Below are 19942 nucleotides of genomic sequence, written 5' to 3' on the forward strand. Positions count from 1 at the left end.
AGGAGCAACAAAAGAAGCTAACCAATAGCAACATCACAACCTGGCAGAACAGGTTTGGGCTTGTGTTATGTGTAGAGATTAAACATCAACGTTATACTTTTACCCAAAAAGAAAAGAGAGAACGAAGGCAACAGAAGAGTCACGTTGCTGTTAGCCAGTCAGAGCAAGTGGTGCTTGCTGCAGAACCACAAAGGCGGAGCTGCACCAGAAGGTGGAGCTGCACCAGAGTCAGCCCTGCCCATTCCAGAATCAGCCCCGCCCATTCCATCAGAGTCAGTCCAATTCCTTCCAGTTGTCAGACTTGATAGCATTCTGGAACCAAAGAGGGTGTTATAGCTAAAAGATGCAAGATTGAGGACGGAGTTGAGAAGTTAATTGAACAGTTTTTGTAAAGGTTCCATGTAATTAAAAATCTAACTTTTGGAACTTTTAATCATGTTATATTGTCATTTCCTCATAAGAAACACACCAAAGCCATTTTTAGCCTCATTCATGCATTTTCCTCCCATCTTAGCTTCAATTTGGTCTCCTCCCCCAAAGCGGGTCTGGTCTTGGTTCTCAAATCTGGATATTCTGTGAATTTTCTGACAAATTATTTCTGAAATGACTTCTACTGAGACACCACCAATAAACCATACAACCCATCTCAGAGACACATTGGGCAGCACAATTAGATGTAACGCCACATGATGTTGTGGTGTAGTGGTTATGGAATCAGGTTGACATGCAGTTTTGCGCAGGTTCGCCTCCCATTAGTGTAAGTTTTTGGTAGTGTACAACCTCTTTTCTTCATTTCTAGCTACACTTGCCAGTACTATGTTTACAACAATTTACTGGTATACCGTTTAACATATAATGACTAATGTGTTTTTTTATTTATTTATTCGTTTATTTAGCCAGTGTGAGTCCATTTGTGAGCAGAGTTTCAACTAAAATGCTGTTTAGGAACGACTAAATTCAAAGAATTTTAGAGACATAAATATTTTGCTGAAAATAAACATTACAACTAAAATATAAACAAATTAAATGTTTCAGCTGGCTAAATAGATTGCTGACGACCCCACCAAGAATCGAACCAGCATCAGCTGAGGGGAAAGCAAAATTTAACTCAGACGATCTCGCCACTACACTACCAAAGCCCATTCTAAAGTCTGACATGCTGTTATACACCACTTGTGTTAGACCGGCTGTGGGCAGATATTCGCTAAAAGAAACCTTATCATTTCGAGATATATTCAGTCTTTGTCATGTAGCAAGTTATATTTATCTTGTTTAATTGGAGCATAGAACATAGCATTAACGACTGTTAACTAGTAACAGCCGTAATTCATGTGGGTCAGGTCAGTTTGCGATAAAGTTGAAAACAAAAACAGAAGTCAGTGGGCTAGGCTGAGTTTGCGTGAATGGGCGGGGCTGACTCTGGTGCAGCTCCACCTTATGGTGCAGCTCCGCCTTTGTGGTTCTGCAGCGAGCACCCTCTCAATCAGAGCAGAGATTTTTGCATATCATGAATATCAATGAGTGAGTGACTCCAAACTCTGTTGTTTTCTTCTCCCCACTCTTCAGACTAACTTCTGCCCTCTAAAAAAGAAGCCCCAGAGTTTCTTTTCCACCAAAATCGACTCAAGGCATTCATTTAGACTAGACCACTGCAGATTTATTGAAGTAAATGAATGAACGAGAACTAGAAAAGTGTTCCACCTCCAGTAAAACTCATACAAATGAGTCCACGACTATCCCAGCAATCTTTCTAAAACCTCACTAACACTCATGTAAAAGTCCTTCCACATGACAGATCAGCTGTTTGATTTCCTTATCTCCTATAGGTGAACAAACAAAAACAAAATGTCCTGTTGTTATCAGCACATGTTGGTATTATCACTGCCTTCTACCAGAGACAGTCAACACCTGATACAGATTGAGCAAGTCTGAAACTCTGGACAAGCTCGATGAGTTAGAAACATATTTACTACATGAGCATTTATGAGTTATTGTGCAAGATCTGCTACACTTTAACTGTCCAGTTAAACTCAATTGTTTTTAAACGAGTATCTCGTGTTTCCTCCTTGTAAAAACGTGTTCAGGACCACAACTGAGTCTTGTCAGAATAAACCTTGCGATAAGGACATGGGTAGGGTTACTAAAAACACCAGCTTAGGGTTTCTGAAGTGTAAAAGAAGAAGTGTAACATAAAGAAATGTGTTCCAATTGTCTGGAAATGTTGGCATGGACACCGTCAAGATCTGCTGGGGATACCAACAAAGGAGGCTGTGATGATGGAGTGGCTGTTGGAATTCAGGAAGGACACACACACACAAACATGTCCAGACAAGTTGAAACAAAGTGTTAAGAATTCAGGGAACTAGTTTGAATGCAGTGTTGCCAGATGTACGATAATTATCGTATTTGGTTTATGCTATTGTGTCTATTACAAAAACTGACTCTGGATCTGTACAATAAATAGCCCAATCACATCGATAGGGCCTACTCTCACGAGAAACTGTAAGGTTATATAATGTGGCAGTGGCCCGCCAGTTTTTGCTTTTTGCCCGTGAGCGCGCCGAGTTAAGTCTAATCTAGGATGACAGAGCGACGAGACAATGGCTTCTAATCTTAAAAGAAAAACCAGAGAAGGGACGGATGAAGGTAAAGCAAAGCAACACCGCACACAAGTTTATTGTCCTGCGTGGGAGTTGGACCCTATTTTCAAAGGATGGCTTGCACCTGTTAGGGGGAACGAAACCAAGGCTTTCTGTCATTGCTGCAACATCCAGATGGTATCAGAAATCACCGTGCTCAAGAATCACGCAAAGGGAGCTAAACACAAAGAAAGGGTAAAATGCATTGTGCCAAACCAGACATCTATACCTAAATGTCTCCAGCAAACTAATGAAAAAGAGAAGTTTGAAAATGATGTGAAAAATGCTGAAATCAAGCTATGTGGCTTTTTAGCCGAGCACAACATTACAATGAGAAGCACAGACCACTTAGTACAGGTGATTAAAGGCATTCTGCTGCGACAGACATCGAATCAGATGAGGAGATCGAGATCAGCAACTAGGTGAGTAGGCTGCTTTGTCATTTATTGGGTCAATTTTTTCACTGCTGTGATGTTTTGTCGCGTGCTTTTAACCTATGTAGAAATGAAATAAATAGGACTGCGCAAATGTGCATAGTGTGTTAATGCGTGGAGGTCGGAGTGGTGCCGACACACTCTGCACGTTTATAAGCATTATATTACTGCTTTTAAAGATGTTTATTGAAACAGGGCAATATAAAACACCTTCTTTGTTATATTATATTGGAGTGAGAAGTCGTTTATAGAATGTTATTATCAAATTTATAATGTACGAAAATTTGTACTGGAAAACGATAATTTAGGCCTCTCTGTACGATATTGTGGGATTTTGGATCTGGCAATACTGTTTGAATGAGATGTCCTTTTTAAAGGAAGACTCCATAACCTCAGATGATCAAAGAGACAGTGGTGTGTGTGTGTGTGTGTGTGTGTGTGTGTATGTGTGTGTGTTTCCTACCTGTATTGTGGTTGCGTGAAGCAGTGAAGGAGATCTTCAGCAGTGAGTCTGACATTTTCATCAACAACCTGAAAGAAATCCGATATGTGAATGACCAACGTGGCCAAAGAAGCAAAGATATCTGAGAACCAGTTCTGTGTTCAACACAAACCTTGACTGAATATATTACGCTGAGCAGATTCCGGACTTCGTTAGGATTTGAGCTCAAGCAAAAGAAGCTAAGAGACAAAAACACATATCTTTGAGAAGGCTTCACTCCAGCTGTTAATGAAAACGAGCTGAAAAGGTGTTATTACCAGGATGAAAAATAAAAAGTACATTTACAAACCCAACTAAGTAAAAAAAAATCCATTAAGAAGTATGTTTTCTTCAACAATGTTTTATCTTCATACATAAAACAAATGCAGATTTGGATCTATGCTTTAGCAAATCTCCACGAGTCTCTTCATGAGTTTAATATTGAGTGGAGAATGAGGGAAACAGAATGGTTCCATTTGTACAGAATCCGGAATTTTCTACATCTAGAGTCTGCAGAAAGAGGAAAATGAGCGCTAGGGAGGCTTGCCCAAACATGTGAAATTGAATCTGGCTGTTTCCTAGGCAACGGTACTTTAGCAGCCCAACACACACGGCTATACAGAACACAGAAAAGCAAAACCACTCTCTGGACTAATGTCTTTAAAGCTAAAGCTTAATCTGAAACACTGAAGAGAGTAACAAATGCCATGATGTCTGAGCGAAGGCATTGCTGGGCTGTAGATCTTTAAAGTGAGCTTAGGTTGTTGTTGCACAGCTGAGGTTTGCTTTGAGCCTGCAACCATTTGACAAATGAAATAACTGTCTGATGTGGAATGGCTGCAACACTTTTGCTTTGAAGCTAGGAAGTTCAAGTTTGAGTGGTGCAATGGTAAAAAAAAAAAAACAACCTCACTTGTCGATTCGTTTTGAGCAGCAATTAGTTTGTCACAAATGTTCTCAGTTAAGCAGTCTTTTTTTGACATCACAAGATCATGCATGCAAATCAAGCATCACTACAAAATGAAATGTACAGGGAGCCTAAGTCTCCTCCCTTTCCGGTCGGCTCATGGGTCCCTGGAAGAACGAAAAAATGAATGAAAAAATGAATGCAAGTGAACGGGGCTAAAAGAGATTATTTTCTAATCCACTTTGCCTAATGCCATGGATCACACATATGTTGTACCGCAATTTAAATGAAAAGTAATCATGTATATTACGACCATGCCTGTCACACACTTTGAGATTTACCAGCTTGTAAAAGTTTGTAATTAGCAAGATTACAAATCTGCCTTTGGCACGTTGCATATGTGATGTCGCCACAGATTCTCCTCTCCCCTAGCGTAGTTGCTACTTACCAAATGGTGAGCTTTATGATGGTTCTTTCCTGAAGGAAGAATAAGAAGTTCACTGACATTTTCCCTCAACTTTTCTCCGTGTCTGGTTCGATGACATCAGTTTGGTGATGTGCGTTTGTATTTTAACACAAAACCTGAAATAATGTTTCTCCCCATCCGAAAATAAGCGCGTTCTTGGAACCATAATGCGTCTTTAAAATTCACGGACATCACGTGAAATCCATGGCACATAAGATTTAGAAAATAGCGTTTTTAGCCCCATTGACTTGCAATCTTTTTTTTTTTTTTTGTTCTTCAAGGGACCCATGGTCTGGAAGTAGATGGGCGGCACTTAGGCTCCCCTTAGAGAACGACCAATATGGGTGTTTCTATTGCCATCGCTGTTATGTAGAGGTCGGTGTAAGCTAAAATCTTTGGCCCGATATCTAGACGTTTTTCACCTTATTTCCCATAACATTTCCCATAAAAATAGAAGCTGGTCTCTGAGAGAAACTCTGGTAAAATTTCAGTAACATAAACCCTCCATAAAAGCATCTAAAATTTCAATTGTGTGAGTCAGCCAGGATCGAGGCAAGAGGCAGAAAAAAGAATCAGAACAAGCACAATGCTGGAAATAAAGCGGAGTGCACAAAAATACCAACAAAAGAGTGATGATCAAAAACAAAGCAGGGCAGGATGAATCTGTCGAGACTTTAAGAGCAAATCCCCCCCAAATCAACTTGTTTTTGCTGATAAACTATATAAATAAGTGTCTAATTGTGCTGTAGACCCGTGTGGTCAACCATTTGGCACTTTAGCGCACCTTAGTTAAAATTTAGATATTCTGCCTAAAACTGTCAGTGTTGCACCATCGTCGGGTAAAAACTCTGCACTGCATTTGAATTTAAAATTGCCATCGCTATTGACTAAGAGGTACACTATGACGCTAGCTGGTAAGTTATGATGTCACAAAGATGTTTTTGTGTGTGTGTGTGTGTGTGTGTGTGTGTGTGTGTGTGTGTGTGTGTGTGTGTGTGTGTGTGTGTGTGTGTGTGTGTGTGTGTGTGTGTGTGTGTGCGTGCGTGCATGCGTTTGTTAGCGGCTCCGCCTTCTCGGTCTGCCAGGCAACAGCATTTGTTGCATTTTTAAAACATGAAATGGGAGTGGAGTAAGACTCTGGTAGGGGGTGACTTGCTCTTTAAGCTGTATTGTGATTCAGAGCAGGGGGGGGGGGGGGCAGATCTTTCTTCTTCTCACCCCCTCATCACACATTTGACTTGCTCTTTAAATATGTAAATGTGGAATAAAGTAAATAAGATCTTCTTTTTTTCATTCTGTTAATTTGTTTACCAAACAAATTATTTTCTGGAAGACAGAAAAACTGATATAAAATCTCGGTCAAAGTATGATTTAATATATTTATCCTCAGAAAGACCCATAAAATAGGTCCGGTTGTTTGGGGCAAAATGCATGCAGAGATTGTTTTTAGAAGTACAGCATAAAAACCCTGTTAATACTTCAATAACAAGGGCGTAAAAGACTGTCTTGCAATTTTATTGTTTAAAAGTAAACAATGTGAGGATTTTTTTTAAAGGGGAATATATAATTAATAATCTGAGATTATCAAAATGTTAGTGTTACTGTTTTGAGTAAAACTTTGAGGGGGAAAAAAACAACAGGCTGCAAAAATCTGCATGAGAAATTAGATTCAAGCTCAAGTTGAAAGTGAAAAATGTCTGCAGTTAAAATAAAAAGTTGTTGCTAAACATTCTTTTCCACACCTGTCAAAGGCATTGTGTAAGAAGAATGTTAGTCAGGTAGGTGACAGCAAACCGATGAAACAATTTTTTTTGTTTTCAAACAGAGAGACAAAAGCAGACAAGGCAAGTCCAGATGAACAACAGCCATGGACTACATGCATTCGTGCAGGTAAAAGCGCAAATCAGCAGGAAATCATCAATCATCAGTGCCTCTGAACAAGCAAATGTCTCTACTATGAGTTCTGATATAGTTCAGATCTAATAGAGTTTTGGTGTGACGTGATTGGGTTATATCAAGCCATTAATGTGGTAACTGTTCTTTCAGGCACTGTGCTGAAGTGCAGCACTCGCTGTTACATCATGGGAAAAGAGATAAGGAAAAGTTCGAAGGTCAAGCAGATTAAAGCGTGGCACACAAACACGCATGCACACATAACGGGGGCACAGGAAGGATTGCTGGATCAGAGAAGCTCCTAGAAAGACCGGCTGCAGGGGCAAATGGCTGCTAAACCAGTGAAAGCCTGCAAGAATTGCATGTTTAAACATATTTCAGTTTACTTCAGAAAACTTAGAATAGTTGTAAGAAGCATTTCTAACATTTGGTGTAACAGGAGGGCTTTGCTGCTGAGGTGCATCTTAATAAAATGCCCATTTTAGTGTGACCGCGGTGATTCTGGCTGGATAACGTACCAGCGGAATGCTTGGAGCAGCTGTGAGACCACAGAGGACAGTTTTTGCAAACAGGCTATGGTGTCCTTTGGCGGTGGTGCGGTACCTCCCACTGGTGTCACGGCCTGCATGGTGTGAGGGTCAAATCCGAGCCCTTCGAACAAGTCCGAACTGAAACGTGACAGAAAAAGATGACCTTGAAGGTCAATGGAATGGAAAAAAAAAACAAAGTACATATCAAAATAAGCTCAAATGTGCTGCTTTTGTTGATGAAAAGTGTTTCCAGGAACTGTTTATTGTGATTTCAACCACTGGAGTTAACTCTTTCCTCCTTTCATTTCAATCAACTTTGTAAGCTCGGCCTCTCAAGGACTTAAGCAAGAACCTCTGGAGGATAAAGAACGTAAACACTGGGGTCTTAATCCTTTCGACACATCCCATAATATTTCAGCTGCTTTCATCTGCTGCTTCTTCATTGAGCATGTACTGGCTCACCTTTTCTGCAACATGTGAGAACAGATGTTCTCAAACATGGAACACACTTCCTGAGGAGCGACCCGAGCAGGGACGGGTGGTTTGCCTTCAAAATAATCATCATCCTTCACGGTGACATCACCGGGAACTGATTCTTCCTCCGAAAACACATCGTGCTGGAGCAAAAAAAAAAAAAAAAAAAAAAAAAAAAGTTAAGCTTTATTTACCTTTTTAAATAATTTGGATCTCGTCATTGATTTTTAAGTGTAAAATAAAGATTTTAACGATTTCAAATGTGTTTGAGCTGACCCGAGGCTGCAGTGTATTGTAAAGCTTTTCCAGGGTAGTGATGGCCTGAGGTACGAGCTTCGAACTTTTCCAAAACGCTCCTACGAACGTCTTTGCTTCCTGGAGAATTGCTGAGGTTGAGCAGCTGTCCACAGATTGCCCTGAAGGAACAGGCAGAAGCTTGTAGTTAGTTGTTGCTTCTGCAGGATATAGAGGTTTGTCACAACGCTGAAACACCCTGCAGCCTCAGAATGTTGTTCAGCTTCACTCCACAAGCTTAAACTCTAGTCGGGTGTTTTACAGGACTGCTTTAATGGTGCAGTAGATGTTTTCTGGAGCATTGTTTCCCATATTGCTTTAAATGATCTTCACTTTACGCTGGCAACCATTAAATTAAATGTACAATCCTGGAAAAACCTCAACCATCCTGATCCCAATCCATTCATCAAACTGCCCTTTGACCACCCCTCCCGCCTCTTCCCACCCCCGTCTATGTGCACGGATCATGTGTTCTCAGCTCAGAGCAGAGCAGGAGATGAAGCCAGAGCCAGGCTGTCTATATTAGCTTTACTATATTGTTATACACTGGAGTTTCCAGTTTAATAAGGCCAGTTCTCTCCACTAGACCTCTGATCAAGTCTGGACACACCTTTTCATTCAATGTGTTTTCTTTATCTTCATGACCATTCACATTGGGAGATTCTCACTGAAGGCAAACCAAGGAACTCTTGGCATTCTCTTGATGAGCTTCAAGAGCTTGTCCTCCAAGACTGTTGGAAAACCATTTCAGGTGACTACCTCTTGAAGCTCATCAAGAGAATGCCAAGAGTGTGCAAAGCAGTAATTGGAGCAAAAAGGTGGCTTTTTTGAAGAAAATAGAATATAAAACATGTTTTTGGGTATTTCACCTTTTTTGGTGAAGTTCATAACTCCACGTGTTCATAGTTTTGATGCCTTCAGTGAGAATCTCCCAATGTGAATGGTCATGAAGATAAAGAAAACACATTGAATGAAAAGGTGTGTCCAGACTTTTCACCTGTATTGTAGGTCTCAATGGCTTCTCTAAACTTTCAGAGCGGAAAGACTATGAGGAGTCCGTCAGAAGCCTGGAGGCTCCACAGCTGTTAGGTAGGTGTGTTTATTTTAGGAATTATAGCAGAAAAGGGGCCAACACAGGGTCAAAAACAGGGAAAGACTATTGTGGTTTTACGGTTGTTTGGCCTTTGCATCTGGTGATAAAACATTTTCTGCAGCCATCAGATTCTGACTCTAGGAAGGGCACCTGGAGAAAGGGGGTTGGACTTTAAAATAGATTTTTTAATGTAGTATCCTTAAGCAGCTTTTTTCCAGGAACTTCTACTGCACCTTTAATCTGAGCAAGATGTTGTTAACTACTGGGAAGAGATTGAGCAAATATTAAATTATTTTAACAGCAAATGTATAAAAGCAAGATTCAGACACTGAGCTTTTAAACAGGTGTTATGTCTGGAGGACCAAAATCATCCATCCATCCATTTACAGCCGCTTATCTGGAATCGGGTCACGGGAGCAGCAGTTCAAGTAGAAAGGCCCAGACTTCTCTCTCCCCAGCTACTTGGGCCAGCTCCTCCGGGGAATCCCAAGGCATTCCCTGGCCAGCTAAGAGACATAGTCCCTCCAGTGTGTCCTGCGTCTTCCCTTGGGTCCCTTCCCTTAGGCAGGCCCGGAAAACTTCACTAGGGAGGCGTCCAGGAGGCATCCTAACTAGATGCCCGAGCCACCTCAACTGGCTCCTCTCGACGTGGAGGAGCAGCAGATCTACTCCAAGCTCCTCCCAGATGACCAAACTTTTCACCTCATCTCTAAGGGAGAGCCCAGACACCCAGCGGAGAAACCTAATTTCGTCCGCTTGTATCCGCGATCTTGTTCTTTCGGTCACTACCCAAAGCTCGTGATCATAGGTGAGGGTAGGAACGTAGATGACCGGTACAACGCCCATAGCACTGCAAACGCAGCACCAATCGGCCTATTGATCTCACGCTCCAACCTTTCCTCACTCGAGAACAAGACTTAAGCTCCTTCACTTGAGGCAGGACCTTGTCCCTGACCCGGAGAAGGCACGACAAAAATCAAGATTGATAACATTTTAAAATTACAATTTGGGACTTCTATAGCCTGATTAAGGCATTATTATTATTATTATTATTATTATTATTATTATTATTATTATTATTCCCTGGCTTCGGGCCCAACTGACCTGTGAGGAGTCCCTCCTAACCGGCTGTACTTCCCTGACCCTCTCCCCTCCTCCTCACTCTACCATCAGCGACTAAAACATCCAGAATCAGGAGCGTGAGCCAGCTTAAACTAACAGCAATGACAGTACCACATTTTTGAAAAGGTTAATAATATTTTTTGGGTGTGAGCTGAATTGATTGTGCTGCTGAAGCCACCTTCCACGTGGGTGGACACAGAGACTCGAGTTGCAGATAAACGGCTCTGAGAATATCCGGCGTAACAAACAGTGCCAGCACCGATGAACAGAACTACTGCAGTGAGCTACTCAGCATCTTTCTGACACACATTTGAGTCTCCCACTTGAGCGGGTGACCTGATTCCAAATGTAGTTCTGTAGGGGGATAGCGCAGTGTGAGGCACAACCAGGTAGGAATTCCATCGGAGGGATGTCTCAGTATCCCAGCACTGAAGGAATACTCTTTGAAATTAACTTTTACTTAGATTTTAGTAAATAAAGTTCATAAAGAAATTGATTTATTTTCAATTTATGTTGGTCAAATTTATCACAATGAAAACTAAAGCAAAACTTGGCCCTTTTTACCTATGTGTGTATTACATAACCCCAACAGGGTGACACGATCTGGTGCACAAACAGACCTAAGAGAAAACAAACGTCATACAGCTTTTGCCTTTCTCCACCAATGTGCACACTTACCTGAGCGAAAGAAATGGATGAGGTGTGAGAGTGTTTTATTCATTTTCCGTGGAACAAGTCCAGAGACCGCTATCCAGTGCTTGTCAAAACATCGCAAGACACCCTGAAGCGTGGTCCAGGGCGGTTTAATCAAACTAATCTGTTAACACAACACAAAAGAAATGTGACGGATAGACACAGATTATGAATCACTGCTAAAAGGAAATCTAGTGTTTGGATCTATGTACCTACTTACTGCACTATGCACGAATTGGGTGAACAAGCAGGTATCAGATGAGCTAGAGGTGTCCAAACTTTTCAAGATGAGAGACAAAATCCTCCTCAAAAAAGTAGGTGTGTGTGTCTGTGTGTGTGTGTGCGTGCGTGTGTGTGTGTGTGTGCGTATGTGTGTGTCTGTGTGTGTGTGTTTGTGTGCGCGTGCGTGTGTGTGTGTGTGTGTGCGTATGTGTGTGTGTCTGTGTGTGTGTGTTTGTGTGTGCGTGCGTGCGTATGTGTGTGTGTGTGTGCGTGCGTGTGCATGCGTATGTGTGTGTGGGTGTGTGTGTGTGTGTGGGGGGGGGGGGGGGGGGGACACAAAATCACTCAGAGGGCCACGCCTTGGACATGGTTGATCTAACTGCTTGTTGACCTCTTGAGTTCTTATTTAGTGTACAGAATAAATGACAACTAAAATAAAATAGACTTAAACACGTGAAAAGTTACTTTACATCTTTCCAAATGTCCCCAAATGCAGCCTTCATCTCCACCTCCAGCACATCAGACAGCACCTCCCGCAGACACTCTTCTAGCTCAGACAGGCATCTGCTAAGTTCCAGTTTCATCCGCTCATCGTTTCCTTCCCTTTGCTTCTCGGTATCTGTAGGCATATGCATAGATAATAACCTAGACATTTACTAATATATCTGCATGCACGAATTCTGAAGCTTTTAATAAAACACAGCAAAACATTTCACACGGCAGGATTCATTTGGGACCTTTCTTGTCACTGTTATTCTGCTACACACGTGTTTGACCTGTTTTAACTGTTAAAGGGATGTTATTCACGTCTGAAGTGTTTATGAAGGCAGTAGTGACCCACACAGCAGCAAGAAAGGATGCAAAACGTGAGTTTTGCATAATACGTTGCCTTCAAATGAAGAAAGTAAAAGCGACGGAAAAGAACCAGGAAAGCATGGACGAGCTTAGTGCTTGGATATGGACCGTTAATAATAACACTGGAGCAAACGATTCCAAGTTTCTCCCTATTTAGCATGAAGAACATGTTAATCCTTGAATCACCTTCGTTGATAGCAGCCACAGCTTCCATCTGACCACATGGCTGGACTTTGGCATGATTTGGGCCTAATGTGACCTCAGCGGTACGAGGGAGGACTTGAGGTCGAGAGCCCTGAAGGATTAGATGTCCAGATGTCCTGACCTCTTCCTCCAAATCATTCTTACACAGAGCCTTCACCCCACTCAGGACAGCTTTAATGCACAGATTTTTATCATTGCTAGAAGAGAAAGATGCATTTACTTCATTAGGTGAAGAAAGGAAAACTCACACCACAGTTATGTGTTGCAATAAGACAGTTTGATTTCCCTCCTCTAATTAAAAATAATCAATAGCAGCAACAAATCAAAACATAATTAAAATAAATAAACCCTCTCCACAGCAAATGTTGGGCAACAATTAAAAACAATCAAATTCCTGACCTAAACCGAGAATTCCTCACTCAGCACATCTATTCTTTGTGAAAAACAGTCACACGTTTTTTGTCCCTCCCCTCTCATTCCAACTGGAACTATGTGGCACAGTCATTTGCAATATTAGCAGAGGACACATAGTTTGCAGCTGCAGCAAACTGAAGAGAGGACTCACGTGCATAAGATGACAGCGCACTCTGGGTGGTCTTTCTGGGATTGCAGGCAGAACTGCAGCACTCTGTCATCGTTGTTCTCACTCTTCAGACCGTCTGAGGAACAGAAAAGAGCAGAGGACAAGAGGACAAGTGACTCAGAGAAACCAGTCTAAAAATGACATGGTGACTTTATAATACTGAGAGTACAAAATACACACAGATGGGAACAGTGGGGCTTGTTTTCTTTTAAAAAGAATAAAGGAAAAGTTACATAATATAAAGGGAAAAAAATAAAACATGGATATTTTTCCCAATAAAACAAATAAACCTATAAACTGTGTATCCAGCAATAATACATGGATGCAACTTGCCCTTGAGTTGCACACATTGTTTACTACAATGTCAGCACCACCTAGAGCTTGTTGTGTTAAACTCCAGATGGCAGCAGAGTAAGAACTTTTAGTTAGAAATAACACATTCCTGTCCATTTGAAATCTGTTATGGTTTGAAAAGCAGCTGAGCAGACTAAAACTCTTCATTTAGAGACTTTTACTGTCTGGATCATCACTCACCACTGCTCATGGCAGCCCGCTGCATAGACTGCCCCCACAGGTGAGGGTCCCGGTGCTTCAAAGCGTTGTAAATGAACGAGATGGCGGGAATTGCAAGGTTAGCCACATTATTGAACTTGTTTCGTCCTTTTTTTAGGTAATCCAATTCCTGCAGCACCACCCAGGGGATCAGGACAACAGGGAAGCCCAGCGCTAAGAGACCAGAGACCATAGATGTGAATGTGGAACCCACAATAAAACATTTATAGATTCAAAACATGATTTTTTTTGTTGTTCCGTTTTGTACTTTTAACTGCATTACACAAGCAGATAATTGTAAATTAAGGAGCAAAACAGAAAGAATCACTACCTGAACCTCAAACAAGCTTTGATCAGTGACTCTGGACTAAGATTTCCTTTGCTTTTTCATTTTAGATATAGATTTAAATAGATTTTGAGTTTTGAACAGTCAAGACAATATTTGGTGACGTGTTAATAAATTTAATGCAACTGTCAAGAAAAGTCTATTATTGAGCCCAAGATAGATTAAATTAAAAAAGAATTATATGAAATAATAAATGTACAAAAATCCTTTGATTTCAATTTTAACAACAAATTGAAATGTTCATTACCTCCAAGGCCATGAAAATGGATCTTTTTCACGTAATCCAGGTGCTGGATGAGAATATTTGTATCCAGCACGAGGATTAGCTGCTGCTGACAAGGTGGTTGGTCTGTAAAGATAAAACACACATAATTAGGTTATCGGTTTTCTGTTAATTTTACAACTAAAGTGTTCAAACTGAGCTTCAGGAAAAAATTCCACCTTAATTTGACGTGTTACTCAAAAGCAAAGCAAAGTGGATTATGTGTCAGGTTGACGGTCAGCATCAGGGAACTTCTGCTCATTTACAAAACACTTCAGTTCAAACAGATTTTTTTCTCATGTTGAAGCTTTTTTCTATGTAAAAGTTTTAAATAATAATTATCTTATTTGTAGCTTCCTGAACGGCTTCAGCTCAGAGAAATAGAATTCACAGTTGATGATTTTTTTACTGCCTTTCTAAAACAGCTTTAATTACAAAAAAAGTGAAACGATAAATGAAATTTTTATTTTCAGGAAAAATTAAATGAATTTTCGTTCTTCCGGCTAGTGACCGAAAGAACGAGATCGCGGACACAAGCGGCCGAAATGAGTTTTCTCCACAGGGTGTCTGGGCTTTCCCTTAAGAGATGGGGTGAGAAGTTCTGTCATTTGGGAGGGGCTCGGAGTAGATCTGCTCCTCCTCCACATCAGGAGGAGCCTTTTGAGGTGGCTCAAGCATCTGCTTAGGATGCCTTCTGGACGCCCTGGTGAGGTTTTCCGGGCACGTCCAACTGGGAGGAGACCTAAAGGAAGACCCAGGACACGCTGGAGGGACTATGTCTCTTGCCTGGCCAGGGAACGCCTTGGGATCACCCCGGTAAAGCTGGTTCGAGTGGCCGCGCCACCATGCAGCCCAGAAAGGCAGAAATATTTTAAAAACCTGCCAGATTTGACCTATAGCTATCCAAGAAGTGATTCATTTTGCTGTTGGGGGTGATATGTAATGTTTTTACAAGTGCTTCATAATGAAATTTACACAGTATGATAAAGTTTAACAAAGCTGCTCTTAGCTACACTTGGACAAGCGGTTTATGTTTGAGTCCTGTCAGACGTAAAAGCAATTTCTAAGAAGAGAGGCCCTACAGGAAGCTAGCTACAATGTGTGGCTTTTATACAGAAACACGCTTTAAAATGGTCAAAATATCCCTTTAGAGCATATCTTGTTTTTTCACTCATGTACAAAAGGTTTTAGGGAAAAATGATGAAACTCACACGGCGTGTTTACCGGTCCTTCGTCTGCAGAATCCATGACCATGGAGGTGAGTTCACCATAGCTCTGTGTGGCATTTACGTCCAGTCTGTTCTCAGAGCGGGCGTTCTGAATCTCCTCCACTACTTTAGCCTAAAAATTAACATATTAAAAATAACATGTTATGACAGTCTTGGGACCACATAGGTCAATGCGCGTTTGCGAACTATGGACCTCGTACATCACCGCGTGCTCCATAAACTGAACTGTATGGCCGGCGGTGAGATGCCTTTGTGTCCCCTCGTGGAGTTAACCGCCCACCGACCTTCCTCCTTCTACACTACTACCTCTCGCATGGACGACATCATCATTGCGTACCACCTGCGTGAGTGGCTTCTTCTCGTTATGCGCGTTGGGGACTATCCCGTTTCCTATCCTCTTTTGTTTTGTGCCTGACCAGGATCCAAGACAAAGACAAAGACCAAAGGCGCCAGGATCCAAGACAAAGACCAAAGACAAAGGCGTCCAAGGAGACCAACGTCCTAAGGGACAAACCCATCTGTGCTTCCGACAATCAAGTCGACCTACGTTCATGAGGAACAAACCCATCTGTGCTTCCGACGATCGAGCTTTGGGCGCGATCCCCGAAACCAAAAGGGGGAATGTTGAGGGTCTGACCTCATGAGGAAATTACTATGCAGTGATTTTCTCCAAAATGACTGTGCTTAAATTGCTCTGAAAAGCAAATAATCACATCAGCGCCAAGGAACTTCATTTCCCATGATGCTTTGCACACGGAAGCATTGGGATGATGTCACCGCCTAATACCAGAAACACGTTCTGCGCATGTGCGGGAGGCGGGAGCTTGGAGCTTTCCCGCGACTTCAAAGACTATAAATCATGAATGAGACAAAGAAACCTCGTTCTTTTGCCCAGGATACCTGGCGGTAAGGACACGCTTGTCGAACGCTCCGACAACTTGAGCACGCGGAAGCTCTAAGTGCCCAAGTTGAGCCACGAAACCGCTACAAAGCCACTCGAACTCCATCAGGACCTGACTGGGAACGAGCGGAGCTCCATCCAGCTCTCAGAGACGCTGTAAGTTGTCAAACTCAGCACAAAAGAAACTTCGTTCTCTTTGTGTCCAGCCCGTGGAGAAACACTCGTGGAGCCAAACAACGGAGAAAGCATCAAACCGACGGATGACGCTGAAAACTGCGGAGAAAAACGGAGAACCGTCAAATCATAACAGCGGGGGACGCCTCGCTCGTCTGGTGATCAGAAAACTCATTTTTCTCTCTCCTTTTCTCCTCCCGTTTCCTCTATAGTCCAGAATAAGCAATAAAACCGCGCTATTGCTTAAAAAGTAGCTTCGTGTTTTCCTCTTTCGCTCCCAATTCGTCCTTCGGGTCATTTTGAAAGAATAAACTGCTTATTAATCATTGTTTGGTATCTTTAAATGTTTTGGCCATGGCCAGGCTGATAAACTAAAGGATATTAACTTGTGATTAATCTTTTGTGTTGTTTCATGATCCTTTGAAATGTTTTGAGTGATTTAAGGTTAAGTTACTACTGATTCTAAGTGCTTTGGAAGTTAAAGTGCAAGTTGCCACCCACACTTTAGCCAGACAAAGGGGTCAGCCATCTTGTATTCAAGACTCCATCTTGAATCCATACACACGCACACACACACTACTCCTTTGTGAGAACAAAGGACCCCATTCATACATCCTCCATCACACGCAAACACATCCATCTTCAATCATATCACATGGTTATTATTCATTTATGCCACTGTTTATTCATTTGACAAATTGTTAATTAAACGTTATAAAATTCAGATTTTCGTCTCCAGTAGCTTTGTTGTGTCGAAGAGAAGTCTCTGCTCCAAGGATTCTACGAACTTCAAGAAAGACTGATAAGAGTTTTGGATTCAATTTTTCCCCGGTTAAAGGGGAATGGTGCCCCGTATATCTAAGAATATCTTAATTAATTAATAAATCAGTAAATATTTACATATTTACAGAATTTATTGAAGAATCCAAAAGTAAGTTGAAGCTTACTAATTGTTCGCTCCTAATAACCCCAACAACAGCATGAGGATGTCCTCACACACCTGTAACCTATCAGCTCATCTGGCAGAATAGAGAGAGAAGAGAAAACACATCTATTCCTGGAAAGCCTTCAGCCATCCTTCGATGACTGAGAACCTCCATCAGCTCTGTCTCCTGTCTGCCTACAATTATTATAATAAATATTGTGTTTGACAAGTTTTTGTGCTGCCAAATATCTCATATAGATTCCAGTTTTGATATTTTAATGGATATTTATAAATTACATTGATTATCACATTGTTGCGTGTTTAACTAGCTCTTTTGTGATGAATTTAACTAGCACCTCACTGTTAAAAGCTCGTTTTAATTTCAAGCATGTTTAAGTATTTATGGACATGAACAAAAACAGGAAATATATCAATTGAGATTTATTTAATTAATATAACAAATAAGGGGGAAAGAGTCATTGAAAGGCACATTCTTCCAGAAGCTCCTGATCCTGACGACACCAGCAGGAGACCAGCTGCAGACACCAGAGGACCTAGAACCAAGAGAGCAGCTGTTATCAGTAAATAAATAATGAAATCAGGGCCGTTTTAGTGGGCTGAACACATTACAGAATAATTTTCTCATGGGGTATTTTCATAACTTTCTATGCAGCAGATTGTAACTTGAGCCCAGAGCTGCTATCCAGCACGTTTCAGTGGTTTTCCTGCTGTAACAGGTTGGATTAGCTGTTAAGCAGCACAGCTATTTGTTGCCGATTAAAATCAGGTGTGTTGAAGCAGATAAATCTCTAAAACATGCTGAATACTAGCTCTAGGGCCGTGGAGACAAACCCTGCAGCTAATATGATGCTATGGCTAACGGCTACTTACCTTTCTGAGCTGGTTCTGTTGGGTCGGTTCCGCTAGTTTCAGGCAACTCACAAGCTCAAAACAATAAGGCTCAAGTCTGCTTGTCTCCTCCAAATAGACTTGGTCCCTTTCTTCTCGAGTGTCTGGGAAAGGAGGGGGAGAAACGTCCTCCACTTCTAATAACTGCTCAGAGTGAAGGGAGCTAGCATCGTCTAGTTAGCCGTCGTCTTCGTCACTGCTGCGGCTCTGCCGCCCTCTCTCGGTCCTCCAGGCAACGCCTACTAATGTTGCAGTTTTTAAAATTGATACGTGGGTGGAGTAACGCCGGGGACACACCGGCCGCGGAAGCGCCGCGAAGCGCCGCGAAAATGGGACCGCCTTCATTCGGCGCCCTTGTTAAGCTATTCTATAGACCACATGGGCCGCCGAAGCGCCGCGAATCGCCTCGCGCCGGCGCTCCAGCCCGCGCCGTGCAGCGATCATTTCGGCGTCGGCTCTATTTTTTTCGCGAGCCGCGGGTGAATCGCGTCAATTCTGGCAGGAAGTCAAACCTAGACATAAGAGGCAGGCCGGTAAAGTTACCAAAATAAAGCATTTCAAAATAAAAATTCCGCAAAAGTCAAATGTGTTCGTAATCAGACACTGCAGAAAAACCACACGAACACACATCGAACTTGTGTGAGTGTGTGACCACGTGAAGGAGTGTGTGGTTTTGGGTGTCTTTTCACCGGAGCAAACAGGACAGAGAGGCAGAAAGTCTGAGGCAAGCAGTTAGGATGGATGACTTTAAATTAATTATGGAAGTTGAGAAACACAAGGAGCTGTACGACCCCCGAAAAACGTGGTTATTTACGTACCCATGTCGGAAGAAACTGCTAGGATACAGCCGCAGAATTGGAGCGGGTTCCAAGAGATTCAACTAAACAACTCATAAAAGTTAAAGTCCCATTAGTTGTCACACACACAGGTGTGTGTGCGAAATTTATTCTCCGCATTTGACCCATCCTCTGGGGGAGCGCCGCGGTGAGCTGCAGACAAGCCGCGCTCATACTATAGGTTCACACACACACACACACACACACGCGCGCGCGCGCGCACACACACGTACAAACACTCAAACGTAGAGGAAAAGAGCTGAGAAAAGGCAGAGAGGAAATGGAGGACACCAAGTGTTTAAAAGAAAAACTACAGCTGAGCCGAGGCGCGCCTTTTCAAAGTGGCTGCTATTAGACATAGTTAGCTGTTTACCACTCCAGACATCATGGTTGCAAAGCCAATCATATCTCTGCTCTTTTTATTTATTTTTTTTTATAAAAAAATGTTTTGCAAGAACTAATTTGTGATTATTTAGACATTTTAGCTAATGTGGGGTGCATAGGCTTGGGCGGTATCCAAATTTTAATACCGTCTAGGTTCCTCCACATTTCACCAAAGTGTTCGGTAATACCGGGACTAGTTTAAAAATGATGACCTAAGCCTCGAGTGGAATTACCAAGCTGTTTGTTTGGACATTCACCGTTATGAAACTGAATAACAAACACTAACTAAAACAATAACAACATAACACACGTAACATTAACACTTTTTTTAAGCTTATAAAATGATTTTGCATCTGGAAAAATCAGCATGTTTCACTTTTAATAAGAATACCATTATTAGTCCCTCATTGGGGAAATTGGCTTCAGCCTCCGACTGTTGAAAACCTGCTTCGATGAGCACCGACACACGGGTACTTTGGTGCTAGTCGCGACATCTGGGGAAGGCTGACCGCTTATTCTTCACCAGAAACGTGC

The 19942-nt window shown here is 41.9% G+C and overlaps 1 protein-coding gene across 2 annotated transcripts in view; it reads right to left on the reverse strand.

Annotated features, from left to right (window-relative positions):
* Window positions 1-19942, reverse strand: part of LOC139062475 (transcriptional protein SWT1-like) — a 35738-nt gene that overhangs the window by 9337 nt on the left and 6459 nt on the right. For both annotated transcript variants that reach the window (XM_070543399.1, XM_070543398.1), the window contains exons 2-13: window positions 15262-15391; window positions 14036-14137; window positions 13425-13616; window positions 12873-12966; window positions 12290-12504; window positions 11719-11867; window positions 11012-11150; window positions 8101-8240; window positions 7813-7967; window positions 7339-7488; window positions 3688-3754; window positions 3537-3604 (exon numbers count right to left, since the gene is read on the reverse strand). In XM_070543399.1, the coding sequence (XP_070399500.1) occupies window positions 3537-3604; window positions 3688-3754; window positions 7339-7488; window positions 7813-7967; window positions 8101-8240; window positions 11012-11150; window positions 11719-11867; window positions 12290-12504; window positions 12873-12966; window positions 13425-13616; window positions 14036-14137; window positions 15262-15304 (1514 nt within the window). In that variant the 5' untranslated portion in view covers window positions 15305-15391. The remainder of the gene's footprint in view (window positions 1-3536; window positions 3605-3687; window positions 3755-7338; window positions 7489-7812; window positions 7968-8100; window positions 8241-11011; window positions 11151-11718; window positions 11868-12289; window positions 12505-12872; window positions 12967-13424; window positions 13617-14035; window positions 14138-15261; window positions 15392-19942) is intronic.

This window comes from Nothobranchius furzeri, chromosome 13 (assembly GCF_043380555.1).
Source record: "Nothobranchius furzeri strain GRZ-AD chromosome 13, NfurGRZ-RIMD1, whole genome shotgun sequence".
NCBI classification, from domain to species: domain Eukaryota; kingdom Metazoa; phylum Chordata; class Actinopteri; order Cyprinodontiformes; family Nothobranchiidae; genus Nothobranchius; species Nothobranchius furzeri.